Genomic DNA, 16,693 nt, shown 5'->3' with positions numbered 1-16,693 from the left:
GCTGTGGTTGCCTCGATTGATCGTGTGGGCGAATATCTAACTGGTGTCTATCTCGTGATGCAACTGCTTATGTCTCTCATGTTCTACTTGCCACGCATGCTGTATGAGGGCGTGGAGGGCGTACTATGCGGATGGATGGGCGTCGCATTTGTTTCGTTACTAGTTGACGTGGTGCTGGAATTCTCGATCGCTTGTCTCTATTGGAACGCGTCGGTGCTGACGCTGGGTTGCTATAGTCACGCTACGAGGTATTATTGGGCCTCGCAAGCAGGTGGAGTCGATCGATCTGGCATTTCAACGGCTCAACAAGGGTGGACTAAGCTCGGGAATAAGAAAGAGCGCCGGGAAGGGAGAGAGAAGGCCTGCCTCGACCTTTTGCGTGGTAGTCCGAGAAGTGGAACGTCGTCGGTGGAAAGAGATTCAAGCGGAGCTTCGATTGGAACGACACCTGTCGTTCCGGATTCGACGACCACCACTGCCGTCGGACATGCTGAAGGGAACGAGGCTCGGCGAGGACTCCGAGCGTCAGTCGGGGAGAATTGTCACGGTCTACGGCTGGCAGAAGGACTGGCTATTCTGGACGAGTGTTTCCGACAGTTTAGTGCACGGCAGAAGCTTAGTGCCTCGTCTGACTATCCCGTCTCTACTACTCAGACGGCCTCGTTCCAAGTCTGACGTGGAACCAAGGAATCCAGACAGTGGGAGGGTAGTGAAGTTGAGAGTGATGTCGGTCAGGATGGCAACTATTAGGAGATACCTTCGGAGGTAGGAGAGCAGGTAGGGAAGCTCTGAGTCGTGATTTTCCTTCTTTCAACAGAAGTGCTCAAGAAACAGAAACAAGAAACAAGTTAATACATTTGCTTTACTTTTACGTATAAGTTCCTACGTCGCCGGCTTACATAAGATACACGACCCCGACGAGAGAAGGAGACCGCGACATGGGCTGGAAATGTACTCAGGGACTAATTAAAAATTTAAGCCCCAGCAAACGTACTTGCTGGTCTCGCGAGTGACCACGCGTCATGGATTGATCGACATGGCTCCAATAACAGCAAAACTTGCGGCATGGTCCAAGCCGCCTATACACGCACTACAAGAAGAAGAACGACTCCAACATCTTAGCGACATTACGTTAGCGGGGTTCCACCTGCCAGTGACCGCCAACGTGATCGATTCTTCGATGCAGTAGTCGTTAACCCCAAACTGGAAGCCTAACTAGCCATCACTTTGCATTAACACAAATGTAAGCAACAACAGCCTCCACGCTTCGACGGAGAAAGCGAGGCTCCAATTTCCGAGAGAGCGAAATTTCCGAGAGAGCGAAATCTGAAATTGTGTGTGCACTCTACACAACTCACAGGTTGCTCGACTGTGGAAAAGCCCTTTTTGGGTGAAACATAAATCACCCAGAAATGTTGCTCGATTACAGAGAAAAACCAATACGGCATATGATAGTTCTTCGAACTACAAACTATACACCTCATTAGAGATCATGCCAACAGGCAAGTAGCACTATACACCTCACCCGAAATTAAGAAGTCCTACCAGTAATGCGCTGGTACTCGAATTCTAAAGTCGATGAATTGATTGCAACTTGGGTAGCTCCTACTCTCAAATCATCAAAACTGTGTTGAAAGCCACTTGCATTGTCAAAATCCCTATGTTTCACAATAGTAGCCTCTTCATACTAACTTGCAGCACTTTACAATGCAAAGTTAACTCCCTTGAGAATAACATCATTTTAAGAATTTTACGTGATAAGGCTTCGTTCTAAGATCTGTACTGTGTTTTTATTTTCTGATGACTTTAAAAGGTACATACCTTGAAGATACGGTAAATAGAAGATTATTTATCATCAGGTTTGGAATTACCTTTAGCCTTCAAGGCCTCAACAAGGCTAAAACAACAATTATTAATACTACATCAGAGCGCAAGACTGGCAAGAGCACGCTAATGGTTTTATTGTACACGCAACTAGTAGAACTTTGACTAGCGCTACCTTGATAATATCAAGGTAGCCATATTATGGCAAACCAAGCATCAATAATGAAGGCATAAAAGCCTCTTAAGCACCGCAAAGCTACGACCCAATTACCATCGACCCTTTTCGTAAAACAAAGAGGCAACGTAGTGCAATGATTTCTTTTCATCATACCGGTATCTGTCCTTCTCACTTATGCGAGGCAGATAAAGCTAAAAACTCGCATCTTAGCTCCTGCAATTTGAACCGCAGGCGTCAGTCAAACGAACTGCACATTTATGACCAATCCCACGCCGTTACTTCAGCGTTTCCACTTGGTTACGATTGACATTCATCAAACAATATTAATTCCATAGTTTTACATATTATGTGGCGTCGAGCTCTCGTCCGATGCGCGCCTGCTGTATCCTCGTCTCAGGCACTGCGCCGAATATGCGTCGACAGCTCCTCGGCGTCGCCTCCTCTACTCATTTCCAGCGCCTCGTTCCAGCACTTGCACCGTCACGACCGCTGCTTTGTCACTGAAAGCGGCAATGATGACAGTGCGCCAGTCTCACCAGCTATCTCCAGCGAGTCCACAGCCTCCGCCACCGAGTGCTCAAGTGCACCAGGTGTAGAGAGCCCCGGTGAGAAATTTGTGATGATTTACACGTGCAGCGTGTGCGAGACGCGCTCAGCCAAGACCATCAGCAAGCACGCCTACTACAATGGCGTGGTGCTGGTGCGCTGCCCCGGCTGCGAGAACCAGCACCTTGTCGCTGACCGGCTGGGATGGTTTGAGGACGACTCGGTGGACGTGGAGAGCCTGTTGAAGCACAAGGGCGAGAGCGTCCGCTTCGTCACAGCTGAGAATGTCCTTGAGCTCACAGAGAATGACATCCTCGGCGGCAAGAACGAGAAATAGACAACCGAATCCGGTTCAAAAGCAGCGAGGTCGTTGCGCAATAAAAGCCCTGCTTATGCAGTCAAGCGTAGTGAATACAAGTCTTTCCATTTTGATGGCTAGGTAAACGCAGTGTGGTAATTTAGCTTCTGTCCAGCTGAATCTACTCGGGTGAGGGCTGGGATGCGCTAAGTTAGCTGGATTATTCCTCGGTGAGATGCTGAAGCCACACCCGTCGGCCTTCACCACGAAACATGACCTGCTCGTGGGTGTTTACCTGCACCGAAGGGTTCGCTGATGCCAACTTTGTCGTCTTGGTCAGACGAGTCGAGTCAATCGTGCTGGTCTCTATGTGGTGCTTGCGCTTCTTGCTCTGGTTCTTGTGTCGAACCATGTGCTCTGATAAGCTCTCTTCCTTCCCGTACACACGTGAGCACACGGGGCACTTGAACCACTTCTTGCCGTTCTTCATCTCAATGATAGGCTGGAGTTGATCAGGCAGCACCACGGGCGCCAAGTTGATTTCGCCCGAGGTCTTCTCTTTGTCCTCTTCGGGTTTACCCGCGCATTTGTGGAACTGCATACCGCGACGTGCATTAAACTTCATATCACACAGCGGACACGTGAACGGATGCAGCTTCTTCTCATCCACGGCCTTGTTCGGCAACAGCGCTAGACTGGCGATACCCGCCTGCTTATTTTGACCGATACGAATTCCATTCTGTGCCGAATACATCTCCTTGCTCGTCTCCATGTACGCTGCGATCACGCAGCCAGCCACCATAGCATCAAATTGATGCACATGCTCACGGACGTCACGGAACTCGGCAAACATTTTCTTAGCGCGACTTCCCACAATTTCGTGCAGATCCAAGTTGCTCATCGTGTGATCGATCAAGCGGCAGGCTTTTTGTTTCATCTAACAAACGATGCCATCTAGATGAGTAGGCTTTGAACGTAGATGAATGTAACACTGCCAACCGTACCTGGTCCTTGTACCCAATACGCGTCCTTCGCTCATCCTTGCCCATCTGGCTAAGGTTCATCTCCACAAACTCTGCAGCGCGTCTCAAGTTTCCAGCCATCTCGCCGTCCTAGATCAAACCAGCAGCCGTAAAATAAAAAAAGCTTCCATTTCCGCACCTCCAGTCTCAATTACCTGCGAAATCAGCGTCCGCAAGTTGTGTCCAGTCGAGAACAACTTATTGGGCGCAGGACCGTGGTGCGATTTGTCCTCTTCGCCTTCAAATTTACGGTACGCACTACCTTCGTGTACGATGTGGTCCTGCACGACCGTACCGCATCCATTTCCATCCACGCCATTACAGATTGTGTCTCCACGCGCATAGTCGGTGATAAAATTGTTCTGCTCTGTGTTGCCGCAAGTCTCGCATCGGAATCGCGGCGCTGTCAAGCGTTTATATAGAATAAAAACAATAAGTATTGCCCTTTTTGCAGCACTCAAAACGCCACCAGTGTGTCTATTTGACCGGAGATTACCTGTCTTCTGCTCCGCATCCAATTCCGAGAACTCGTCGGCGTCCGACTTACCTGCCTGCTTCATCTTGCGGATCAACAGCATCACGTCGTTCACCTTAAGTTCGGGCACCAACAGGTTTACGATGCGCTCTTCCATTGGCAACGCTGGCTCAGCAGCCTGTCTGGCAGCCCTGGCAGCTGCAGCACGAAATGCCGCCTCCTTCCTGGCTGCTCTCTTAGCTGCCTCCACCTTCTTCCTTTTGTCAGCCTGCAGGCAGCACCAAAACTGTGAAAACTACAGGTTCTCTGTAGAATTTAAATCGAGATACAAACCATGACAAGAGGCTCGTCATCTAGCGAGGGGCGACCGCCAGCTTCTGCAGCCGACTCTGCTTCGGCAAAACCGATACCCGCGAACACATCTTCGGCCGCGCCGTTGTTCAGAGCCGCGAAGAAGTCGTCGGCGCCGGCGTCGATGTCCATTGTTACCAAAGGCTGGAGCGATTGAAATACCGTACGAAGTACAGGTACCAATACCGAAGACCGCAATAAATCGAACTTAAACGAATTACTGTAAGTACCGTATTCCTTATAAATTCTTGAAGTGGCCCCTCAAAGATACATGCATAGAAAAAATATGTGACGTGTGCAAAACAATATGTGACGTGTGCAAAATTTATTAGAGCGAAATGGTGACAGCGTCGTTATCCGATTCTGAATCGGAAAAGTTCAGCTCATCGTCCGACAAAATGTCGTCAACGGTGCCCTCTATCAAACGGAGCTCCTGCTCAGGTGCTTTTGAGTTTAAGCCACCGAAGCGCCCTACACTGTGTGAATGGGTAAACACGAGCTGGAACAAGCTCTCTGTATCGACCATTAAGAATGGTTTCCGGCGTGCCCACATTTTGTCGCCTCTACCGGCTCGGGAGCAGCAGCAAGAAGAGCCTGGACTGCCAGAAATTGATTTACTTACAGTAGATTTCCCGTGATCGTGCAGCTGACGGCGTAGCATGTTTACCCACTCCCCGCGTAGATAAGCTTTAAACGGTCTATTCCACGCAATATCTGCTGGCTGGCAGGTTGCTGTGCAGGATGGAGGTACAGCCATGAGATGCACTTCAACCGAGGCAGCGTAGTTCTTCACAGCGGGGGTCCAATGTCCAGAAAAATCATCCACTATCAAAATAATAGGCTGCCAAGGTCGTGTGCGGTCGCCGAACATTGCCTTTAGCCACTCGATATGAATCATTTCATTCCACCAGGCCGATGGATTAGCATATAGCTCCAAATTGCTGAGCTCCATAATCGACTTTGCTTCTTTCCACACATAAACACCAAAACCACGCCTTTTTTTCCAATTGGCTTGGTCCCCACCGGGTACTGTAGAACGGTTCGATTTAAGCACCAGAAAGGGAGGATATTTTTCTCCATCTGAACAGCGGGTGGATGATGTGGAGAGCCGGGAAGGTGAGGAAGGCACTGCTGGCGATGGTTGAGCTGGACGTGGACGGCGCGTTGTTTGACAGCGCTGCCGTGTGGTCGGCGTTCTGGTCCGTGGACGCGGAAACTCACGGACGCGCCATTGAGCGGGCCGATGTTCGACATGCGTGAGGGCCAACGTGCAGGTGTGCTGGCAGTAGCGTGGCGAGTGGGATATGGCGCTGATGGTCCGGATTACGGATCTGCAGCACGGTGGGGTTGTTCGGGTGTATTCGTGGTGGGGTTGTTCGGGTGTATTCGTGGTGGCGTCTGGAACGCGGTGGAGCGGTTGGATGTGTTGCGTCAGCCGGATATCTCGTGGCGGTGTCGCGACCTGGACCTGGCCGTGGGGCTGCACACGATGGTCGAAGTGAACGAAACGGGTTCGATGCAGGTGAAGTCGCTGCTTTTACTGCGCGTCTGCACCTCGCAAGTATTGCCGAGCTGCCCGCACAGATCGTGATCGTGGCTGCGACGGAGACCGACGCGATTAAAGAGTAGATGGTTTAAGCGGAAGAGGCCAAGATGGAGATCATGGAGGTGGAGGATGCGACTCCCGAGGTCAGGAAGGCTGAGTTGTGGATCAGCGTGGCGCTGCTCCAGCTGGAAGTTTCGCGTAAGACGGAGACACACGTTCGGAACCGGTGCCAAGGTGGACGTAGCCATGAGCAGTAGTAGAAAGGTACGCATGCTGAGGGACAGGAGAATGTTGGCGCCGTGTTGCTATTGAGTTGAAGTGCTTAAGTAAATAAATAAATAACGCGTGGGATTGATGAATGCTATCTACTGCTCTGTTCATTTAGTATACTACTACTAGTTTATAATACTTCAGCAGTAATTACTCTTAATACGTCTCCTCCCACAGGCTGTTGCATGTATTGTAATGACGAAGCGAGTTCGCTAGAGCTGCCGCCTGCCAGTTGTCGACGTCTGTAGTGCTCAAGATTTTGTATAACAGTAAGCAAATTGTAGACTGCGAAAATTGAGTCTAGTGTACTGAAATGATTACACCGCTCGGAGAAGTCGGAGAAATCACTTTATGCATGTGATATGTCAACATCTTGAACATTGTATTAGCATATCCATATTTTGCGTGTCACCTCCGACCCGATATGTCGGAGCCAACTCCGATGAGGCCCAACCTAGCCCTTACCATTTGGATTGGCCAAATCATTTTGTCAAGACCGAGCGATTGGTTGTCTAATAAATAAAAATGGATGATTGGTGATTAAAACCAATACTAAAATTAAGTTGGGTCGGAGAATTGATGATATTCATCCATAGCGCCGATAAGCGTGACACCCATCCTTGGACGTCTCGTCTATGAATACTAACTACTCAGGGTACGAATATGTGCCACGAAGTTTAGCCTTGTTTTTGCTATCTAAAAAAGCCAAAAAAAAAATTGTCAATATTTTAAGGCCGATGCTACAGTCCATGCGTCGACTCAGTTTATTTTCCATGTAATACTCCATGTAATGTCCATGTGTCGAAATAAATTACTTACCACTGTTTTTAAAATCCATAGTGAATGGAAGTTGTTAGACCTTCGCAAACGAAAGTCCTCTGACATCTCTCGTACATACCGGTATACAGAAGTCAGGAGGTCAACCATACGCATGAACATTAGGCGGGTCGATTCCAGTTTCAATAGAAATGAGATTGTATTAGTTGCATTATGGCTTGCTACCGTGAAGCACGAAGTGAAGGATGCGGAAGCGTAACAGCGTTAGACCAATCGTGGTAATCGTTGCCGTCAATTGGGATGGTATCTTGGGGATAGGCGCGAGCAATGGCCTCTGCCATGCTCTGAAGTGTCGATTGTTGTGCTGCTGGTATGGCGCTGGCTGCATCCTGTGTTAACCATTTGGTAAACGCCATTCCATCATCACACGAACGCTTCACGTTTGCTAAGTATGCCATGGCCTAAATCTGTTCGCGTGAAAATGTTCCGATACCCGCGATGTAGACACACTCGATCTCCGCTTGTGGCACCAGAGTGTCCCGCATCAGTTTCGTCCACCGTGACTACGTTACCGTCAATAGCTGCGAATTCCGCGAGAGTTGCGGCGCAAGCGTCGTCGTCATTCAACCCTCCTCTTATCTCTGCTTTAACACGTTGCACAATGTTGTCCACATCCTTCTTGACGAGGTTCTCGCCTCTCCCCAGAAGATACTCATAGATGCGTGCGCGCTTTCTACCGTACATCACCATGCTGTCCACAGCATCCTTCGTGTCCGTGTCGTCCAACCTACGGTTCTCCGCGTACGTCTTGAACTGCGCTGTCCCCACCGCATGGTTGTGCTGGTACACACCGTTCTTCACGCGAAGGCAGCATAAGCCGTCAACTTGCACGAGCTGCACCACAAATCGAAATGGACAACCGCATCCTCGGACGAAGTGCTTGGTTCGCAATCCGCTGCTCCTGTCTTTTGCTGGCCAGCCATGTGTGCAGATGTATGTGCGTTGGTAAGCACCCCACGTCTCTGGTACGTACGGAACATCCATTCCCTGCTTTGCTGCCGCTGTTTGACCCAGCCGCTTGTTTCTCAATACGCAACTAAGCGTTGACTGGATGCGGATGACCTGGCGGGACTTTACCGAGTAAGCCTTCAAATACTCATTCCACGCCGACCAGCTCGGATACGTCACGTCTGCGGGGCCCTCCACAAGGGAGGGAGAGTCTACGACCTGGACAATACATGGACGCTTGAAATCGTCCGTGTCAGGCGAGGCGTCGTCCGAGTTTGCAGCCGCGCCGGAGGCTGCGGAAGCCGTGGTGTCGATATCTGAAGAGGAGTCGGACGATCCACCCTGTATTTACAAATAGATAACGCACGGTTAGAAACACGTTCACAGAGACCACAAACAGCAAGATAACGCACCTCAGACGTCGCGGAAGCGGGTAGACTGAGCGACATGGCCGGCGATTGCAGCAACGGTTGATCTCGTGACGTAGGCTGCGGCGTGCAGGTAACGGAGCGGCGGCGGCGGCACTGCTCGAAGGGGGGCGAGTTTGGGTTTGAAAAGCAAATGAAAGGCTGGTGTGATTGGTACAACTACCGGTATACAGTATTGTACCGGTATTAACTACATAGATCACATCGTGGACAATACACGGATGAGAGTTGGACAATAATTGCACTCAACGACTGGGTTGTTTTTATAAATTACCGAATGAAAATATTTTACATCATGGACATTACATGGAGTATTACATGGAAAATAAGCGGATTTGACGCATGGACTGTAGCATTTCCGATATTTTAATCCACACGCCAAATGATATGTTCCATTACCTCTGAGGAACACTTTCTCGAGCAGCACGAGTGATGACTTTTCGAGTCAGACCCAAATCAAAATTAAAAGCGCGACAAATAGCTGACAGCGAAATGTTCTTGACGTCTGCGTAGTTTTCACGTAAAAAATCGTGGAGTTCCTCCAAGTAACATGTCGGGTGTTGTTTTACGTATCGTTCGACGCCTGCTCGTCCACAGGCCATCGTGCTGTCTTGACAGGCGGCTTGTCGTCTTCAACAACACCATTGACAAGAAACAAATTGTGCCATCGAAAAATAGTCCTTGGTTTCGGCCCAAATATATCACTGATAAACTGAAAAGGGCGTCGCCAGTAGTGGCTGGTTGGTCAATTTTGCGAGTGGTTAATTTAGGGCTGGGAGAGACAGCTTCTTTGTAATGCACTGTCGACTCTGCATTTCAGACCTACTGCCCCTTATTTTGCTAGTATATCGAACCTTTTATTGAGTTTTCGGACACCTTATTGTGGAAAAATCGAGATTTGCCTCGTAACCAGAGTTATAAAATCGAGAAATAATGGACTGTTTTGCTAAAATATCTGCAAAGCACAATAGTAATATAGGCGGTTGGCCATTTGGGCAAGCGTAAAAAGGAGGTTTAACCTCTGAATGTGACATGAAAGGTATCCTTGTCGAATTTTTTTGGGAAAAACTATGGAGCTCGAGCTTAGGGAGCTCGAGGTATCCAAGTTTAGAAATAAGGTAATGTAGTATACCCAAAAAATGACCCAGAGGTAGACCCTCACAGAATACCGGAAGCAAAAACTGTCGCTAACCGGGCTATCAATAAGAGAGCAACTGAGGTGTATTGTATTCACGTAGCCATATTACGACTCAGATTTGCTCGTAGCATAAAGTAGTGTAATACATCGATCACCCTGTTCGGCATGGGCCCTCGGCATGCCCAGTCTAGAGCAAGTTCTCCGATGCGAGTGAGACGTAGGCAATCTGGACTTTTCCTTTGTAGGTTTCGTTTTTGTCAATGGTGTTTGTCCAGTGGATAATGCTAAGGGTGAAAGGTGCTTGTCATCGGCAGAAGCACTGGTGAATATATTATTCCGTTCATCCGCGTACCTCACGGCCTGACCACTCCAATGACAAAGTGCTCATTAACAACAGCGTATCAAGTGTTGGGCTCCCGCATAGGCTGGTAAGATACACAAAATCTAAGGAGAAAGAACAATGAACCACTCTATTGCCTACGGAGGACGAGATGTGGCACTTATGCGGCAAGAAGGTCTCATACAACGTTGCCGCAGCGTCGACTCGAAGCGTATTACATTTTATAGAATAGTCGCCCCCCCTAACTGATAAAACAAATGAATGGAATCAATGCAGCTAGAAAAAAGGTCGAAAACCTGCTTTGGCGTACCAGTAGGATTTAGTGATGGCTGCGGGGAAGCCTCGCCAATGGAGAACTTATATTAATAGTAATCAACACCGCTATGTCGATAGAAAATAGTTCCATTACGCAGGAAACAAATTCTAACCTGACAGCTCAATGCTTAACACGCAAAAAGAATTTGGGTACACCACATTATCCTTTTTCTAAATTTGGGTACCTCGAGCTCCTAAGCTCGAGCTCCATAGTTTTTCCCTTTTTTTTTACTGAAAACTGGTCGTAGATCACTGGAACAAAACACCTGTTTCAGTTCTTTTGAATCAAAAGACAGCGTGCCACGCACCGTGGGTACGCACGGTCATTCCTCGATCGGTCAGCACAGCACTCCACGCCACGACCCTCGCCATGGCCAACGCCACTCCAACCTGTACGCAAGTGCAACGCAACATCTGCAGAAGATCGAACCGCCCACGAACTAAATTTTGTCGATTTTACAGTCGCAGAACTCAAGAGCCTGTCTGCCGCGTGTAACAAGCTCTGGGAGCTTGACACCAACCGACTGGAGCCCAACGTGCATTATGAGCTGAATCTACAGGATGGAAAGACCGCCTACGCTCGGGGAGACGCGGCTCGCGATCCGCTCTTTACCTTCGTGGACTCGTCCGTGTTTGAGCGACGCACGTATAAGCTGCTCTTTGACCTGCTCGACAATTACGAGCGCGAGGTGCACGCTACCATTGGCTGAAGCTCCATGCCCAGTTTGTTACTGATGTTATTATGGCAATGTGTTGTATCGGTTGCAATTCAGACGGGTGTGACAGAGAGAGTGACGCCCAAGGAGCTGGCGGAGAATAACGCCTTTCTGAACGCCGTGATCGAGACGGCGCCCATGCGCTATGCGCACGCGTACGTTGCGCACGTTCTTGTATGGGCTGTCATTGATTAACAAGTTTTTTGTTTGTTTTTGTAAAGCTGGTTGGTGAAAAACAAGAAGTTTTCGGGGGATATACAGGATTTCAAGAAAAAGTTGGAGTTCATTTGGTTTGGACTGTATCGCCGTGAAGTGCGCAATGACTCTTCCGGTTTCGAGCACGTCTTCGTGGGCGAGGAGAAGAATGTGAGCTATCGATTCTGGAAATGATATTTACCGTGTTCTTGTTGCTCATCATTTGCGTTGAAATTGAGCAGGGCAAGATCTGTGGTTGCCACAATTGGCTCCAAGTATACAATGAAGAGCGCCATGGCCGCATTGACTACAGAGGCTACATTCGCCCCAAGCAACGTGGGTGCAAGTTCATGGAGCCCCACAACAAGGAGCAAGTCATCACGTTCCAGTTCCAGTGGGAAGACGAGATGAAGCCCGTATCCACGAGGTGAGAACAAATTATTGCTACTATTAGTTTTGGCAAGCCCAGATCTGTTAACCAATTTTTCTATTATCTCTCAGCTTGATCGGAGTGAGTCCGGAGTTCGAATTGGCTTTGTACACTATGTGCTTCCTCAATGGCGAGGAGAACAACCACGTCCAGCTAGGCCCCTACCTGTGCAACATTAAATGCTTCACTTTCGGACGTGGCAAGGAGACGAAGATCGGCACGGCATTCCCGGAGGCACTACCTTTGACTGAGGCTCAGGCCGCGACCAAGATCCAGGCGATCTTACGTGGCAGTCATACGCGTGTTCGAAACCCGCATGGTCGTCGTCAGGCTCCGCCGCCTCCTCCTGGCGCTGCGTGGGGCCCGCCGCCCGGAGGTGTTGCAACCCCAGCTCCACAGCCAACTCGATCGGCTGGAAACGCTTGGGCTCAACCCCTTACCCAAGCTGCCCCTCTGGTACCCACCGCCGCTGCTCCTGTAGGCCCAGCACCTACCGGTGCATGGGCCAAGCCGCACAAGTGGTAACCTTGCAAAGCATGGAAATGGTATTTGGATCGAGAGTGACCCAAACTGCACCTTGTACAGGATTCTGTAGATAATCGCTGATTTTTGCAATCTGTTTCGAGACTTCATCCCAATTGTCACGCTTATCCTTCCGCAATTAGCGGAGGGGCAACATCGCTGATGGTTTCACAACTGATCTTGATCCTGGGCGACTCTTCCATTTTCAGCAGTTTCGAAGGCTTAAGGGTGGCAGCAAAGCCCGATCAAGTAGCCGCAACAATGGAAGCCAAGGGCGAGGACGATCGCACGCACAAAGCTTTGTCAAAAGATCGACCTGATCAAGACGACATTAACACGGACGAGTCGGGAGCCCCCACCCCCGAGGTTGTAGCTTTACGCGACGGATACATCCAGACGTACATCGTCCGGTCCAGCAAGAACAATCTCCATGAAGTCCTCTTCCGCTGTGGTAATTGGTGCTACAGTGGTAAAGTCGACTTGGGCAGTGCCGACCTTGAACTTGCCGATCTTCCAGTTGTTGTTCCTGCGCTGCAAAAGCAACAAGCTTCGCTGCAGTATCTTTGCGAGTGGAAAGCTATTCCCTCTGCATCACCATACTCGACTCCTCTCGAGACTCTGTATGATGTCTACGACTTTCTTGGTGCCGAGCTATCAAGCGAACGTATTGAACGTAAATTGATGAAGGCAGCTGAAGATCATTCTTGGGTGGACAGTGATGATGACGGTGGCTCAAATACCTTCTTCGAGTTGCAGAGCGGTGGTTACGAGTGCTTCGATGCGGTCGACATCGTGGCCAGCAAGACCTTTGTTCGTGGTCTTGTCCTTCTGGTCATTTACTACCAACGCAGTTTCTACGTCGTGTTGCAGCCAGCTGACGGCGAGCAGCCCCTGCTCGATGTTCGCTTCCCAGATCTCTCTGCTCACCTACAGGGTATCAACCTTCAGACTTACCGAGACGATGATTGTAGTAACATGAAGAAACTCACTTTATGGCAGGCAGCAACTGTTGGCAAACACCAAAGCCCACCGAAGCCGTTGAAGGTGCAGTGTACCGACGTTAGCGGCACAGGCTACAATCAGACCTTCCTCATTCGACGTACGCCACGTGCTGAAGGATCAACGATCACACCGAGCTTGCGAGAGGTGCTCTTCCGTTTTGGAAACTGGTGCTACAATGGACATGTGGATCTGGGTCCTAAGCTTGAATTATCAGACATTCCTGTCATCATTCCCATGCTACGACGACAGCAAAGTGCTCTGGTAAGTGTGCTCCGATCATTCACTGTTTGCTCTATCAGCTTAATCTATGTTCACTCGTGCTTTAAATGGGCTAAATAATCTGCAGACGTTCATGTGCGAAGCCTCCAAGATGCCCTCAACTTCCCTGTTCACTCCATCAATGGAGCATTTAGCTGAAGTTGTACCTGCCATGCAGGAGGAAATGTCCAAAGCCGAGAAATTCGTTCAAAGTTTGGCTCAGAGTGGCGGATCCTTCGTCAAGGGGAATGTCGGAAGCTGGCTCGAAGACGACAATGTCGAGTGTTTTTTCGAGATCGCCATCGACAAATGTGCAGCATTTCAGGTCGGTTCGCTCTGATAAAAAAAAAATGACGACACGATATTTAACAAGCTACGTCATGATCTGTGTACAGGATGTCGAAGCGATTGCAAGCAAGATTCATATCGGCGGTGTGGTGCTTGTACTGCTTTACTACGACTACACTTTCTACATCTATCTCGAAAATGGGGAAGAAGAACAGCCTCTACTGGACACCAATTTTCCCGACGTCTCGCTGCAAAAAGAGGGCGTTCAGCTTAAAACTTACCGAAAGGGAGTTCGTGGGTGCGAAGAGCTACGACGTATTAGTCTGTGGAAAGTTGAGAGTGATTTAACGGATGAGGAAGAAGGCGAGGACGCCGCAGCTGTTGACTGCATCACTTCACGCACCACAGGACATCTCCAAGCCGATGCCAAGGAGGAGCACAGGCGCGAGGAGGGCGTCAAGTCAGATTCCGATTCCAAAGCAGCGAAGGAGATGCAACAGCGCAAGTCTGCACTGCCGCACCACGTTGCCCCACTCAAGCGGCCTAGTGGAGCAACCACTACTCTCAAAGGAATGCCCGATCTTGGTATGAAGGCGCCATGGGACGATAGTGGTAAGCCACTCGGAATGCGAGCCAGCAAGTAGCTAAGAGCATCAGACGGTTAAGTGTTTGCGCGACTGCAGCACGTACGAATGAAGCTTACAACTCTCTTTGACATCACAGTTGCGTCTACCTCTTCATACTACTGTACTACTGCTAGTTCAGTGCACAACAATTTCACCAACAGGAATACTCATGTACATGTACGTAGTACATATTATTCGGTACTAACTCACCAGTAATGTCTAAGACCGTTGTACTAGAATTCCTCGTCAGCGACAGTGAGCCAGTCAGGGATACCGGTACCTTTGGAGCTACTATACTCTTGCGACGAAATAGCCGACACGCGTGCGCTTTCAGTGGCAGCGTAAATCGAGCCACCAACCCAGGCGAGTATGTTCCGTGGGAAGGAGGTCTGAACAAGCTGCGCTCGATCAACAGCAGTTGATGCAGATGCGAACTCGTTGTCGTGATGTAAAGCTTCACACACTTCAGCCACCACACGTTGCGCCAAGCCTGAACACGTAGCTCAGTCAGAATCAGGAGTCATTGCGACGATCTGCTCGGAAGGCTAATTCATACCAGGAATCATTGCAGTCCCCCCAACCAAGAGCAAGTTTTCCAGCAGTGCCGCTCTCACATCGACTGGAGCCCTCTTCAAGACCCCAACGATGCCATCGACAATGGACGTCCCATCCGTGCCTTCGTCGCCTGGTCAGTCAATGTCAGATGGACCATTGTTGCCTTGCATGCCCCCAATTTAAATAGTTTACCAAGAAGTAGCTGTTCCACGACCTCGGTTCGAAGATCGCCGGGAATCTGTCAAGCAAGTGACGCTATTAGCCGATACTTTTTTCCACAAAGTGTTTGGCAGAGCTTCTTCGACTACCTGCAGCACACCGTTATCTTCCGTCTCAAACTCTGCGTCAACGACATGGAGCAATTGATCCTGAATCATCCAGATGTATCCAGCTTAGTTTAATACAATGAGGTGGTTGAATTGGTCCGTTTCGCTTTACCTTATGCTGCGCAAAGCACGCTCGCTCGAGAATGTCCTCCGCCATGGCTTCAGTCACATGTGTGACATTCTTAGAGCAGCCCATACGCTGATCACGAGTAGAATTTAGCTCTCGTTGAATGACTTCACAGCAGTTCCGACTGCCAGCAGGAACAGCTACGAGACAGGATCGTTAGCGCTAGCTTTATGCTTCCATAAAAATACGGCAACAACTTACTGTCGTAGAGATACGGCAAAGGAATCCCCTTAAACACTGGCAGCAATCTCGTCTCCACCCAACCGCAGTCCACCACTAACGCGGTGTGATTGGTTGTAGCGTAGAGTACTGACATCATCGATGGCACCAACGTTACCGCTGAAGCCTAAAAAATAGCAACAATGGCCCCACTTAGCCCCTTCCACCTCAACGAAAACGCTATAACAGATCAACCTTGAGTACGTCGAACAGTATGCTGAGCAGTGTCTCTCTTAATACGCGCGGCAGCAGCAGATCCTCACACACCACGAAACGCCGACGCGTCGGGTTTACCAGTAGCCGCCTACCATTTGTCGTTAAGCCACCACCGTAACGTACCCAATTGATGACGCATTCGACTCACTCAAAGCACAAACTGTGAAGCTTCGGGTACAGATATTGGCGCCACTCGGCAGCGCTCAGCGGCTTGTGAAGCATTTCCCCCACCTACAATTCACAGTGTATTAACCATAATGAAAGTAGTTATAGCGCTAAGCCATGGACGAACCTGCCAGCGCTCCACACATCGAGGTGAACGCTCCCCAGAGATGCCGCATCGAGCGTAACACGCCCCCAGCTCCAGTACCAAAGCGCTCTTCTCGCTTGAGGAGCTGCTCATGGTGAAATTGCCGTCTATTATTATTATTGTGTTTCGCAAATATCTTTGCAGCGATTTTGGCAAAACGAGATTAGATTTGCTGGATGCATGTATTTAAGTTACCCCCTGGACACAATTATACGGTCGAGTGCTCATAACTCAGTCAATTTTTATTTTTCGACGGTGCGGTTCTCATACAAGTTGCAAAACATGCTTCAAAATAGCAAGGATGTTGCGTTTTTGCACTTTAAAGGGAGGCTCACATTAAAAAAAAGCAACTTTCAACACGCGTGTCCCGGCGGTTTCGGCTTAGCG

At 49.4% G+C, this 16,693-nt stretch overlaps 6 protein-coding genes across 6 annotated transcripts; 4 read left to right on the top strand and 2 right to left on the bottom strand.

The window, feature by feature from the left end:
- Window positions 1-2,348: 2,348 nt before the first annotated feature.
- PITG_01560 (uncharacterized protein) lies at window positions 2,349-2,885 on the top strand (the record flags this gene model as incomplete). The annotated part of the gene is made up of 1 exon (XM_002908160.1): window positions 2,349-2,885. One exon carries the CDS (start codon window positions 2,349-2,351, stop codon window positions 2,883-2,885), a length of 537 nt encoding a protein of 178 aa, XP_002908206.1.
- Window positions 2,886-2,953: 68 nt separating this feature from the next.
- Window positions 2,954-4,838, bottom strand: PITG_01559 (uncharacterized protein; the record flags this gene model as incomplete). Its single annotated transcript, XM_002908159.1, has 5 exons — window positions 2,954-3,783; window positions 3,851-3,958; window positions 4,024-4,271; window positions 4,365-4,611; window positions 4,677-4,838. 5 exons carry the CDS (start codon window positions 4,824-4,826, stop codon window positions 3,067-3,069), a joined length of 1,470 nt encoding a protein of 489 aa, XP_002908205.1.
- Window positions 4,839-5,937: 1,099 nt separating this feature from the next.
- PITG_01558 (uncharacterized protein) lies at window positions 5,938-6,497 on the top strand (the record flags this gene model as incomplete). The annotated part of the gene is made up of 2 exons (XM_002908158.1): window positions 5,938-6,205; window positions 6,334-6,497. The coding sequence occupies 2 exons, from the start codon at window positions 5,938-5,940 to the stop codon at window positions 6,495-6,497; spliced, it is 432 nt and encodes a 143-aa protein (XP_002908204.1).
- Window positions 6,498-10,779: 4,282 nt separating this feature from the next.
- Window positions 10,780-12,426, top strand: PITG_01557 (uncharacterized protein; the record flags this gene model as incomplete). The annotated part of the gene is made up of 6 exons (XM_002908157.1): window positions 10,780-10,908; window positions 10,979-11,205; window positions 11,290-11,387; window positions 11,454-11,598; window positions 11,667-11,854; window positions 11,929-12,426. The coding sequence occupies 4 exons, from the start codon at window positions 11,371-11,373 to the stop codon at window positions 12,380-12,382; spliced, it is 804 nt and encodes a 267-aa protein (XP_002908203.1).
- A 179-nt stretch (window positions 12,427-12,605) lies between these two features.
- Window positions 12,606-14,571, top strand: PITG_01556 (uncharacterized protein; the record flags this gene model as incomplete). Its single annotated transcript, XM_002908156.1, has 3 exons — window positions 12,606-13,642; window positions 13,728-13,964; window positions 14,035-14,571. The coding sequence occupies 3 exons, from the start codon at window positions 12,641-12,643 to the stop codon at window positions 14,569-14,571; spliced, it is 1,776 nt and encodes a 591-aa protein (XP_002908202.1).
- A 215-nt stretch (window positions 14,572-14,786) lies between these two features.
- PITG_01555 (uncharacterized protein) lies at window positions 14,787-16,428 on the bottom strand (the record flags this gene model as incomplete). The annotated part of the gene is made up of 9 exons (XM_002908155.1): window positions 14,787-15,043; window positions 15,110-15,238; window positions 15,301-15,346; window positions 15,417-15,440; window positions 15,547-15,701; window positions 15,763-15,907; window positions 15,976-16,084; window positions 16,145-16,227; window positions 16,289-16,428. The coding sequence occupies 9 exons, from the start codon at window positions 16,397-16,399 to the stop codon at window positions 14,787-14,789; spliced, it is 1,059 nt and encodes a 352-aa protein (XP_002908201.1).
- Between the last annotated feature and the right edge of the window lie 265 nt (window positions 16,429-16,693).

The sequence above is a fragment of the Phytophthora infestans genome, genomic scaffold (assembly GCF_000142945.1).
Source record: "Phytophthora infestans T30-4 supercont1.2 genomic scaffold, whole genome shotgun sequence".
NCBI classification, from domain to species: Eukaryota; Oomycota; class Peronosporomycetes; order Peronosporales; family Peronosporaceae; genus Phytophthora; species Phytophthora infestans.
The sequence above is the reverse complement of the archived record's forward strand: the minus strand, read 5'-3'. Positions and strand labels throughout refer to the sequence as shown.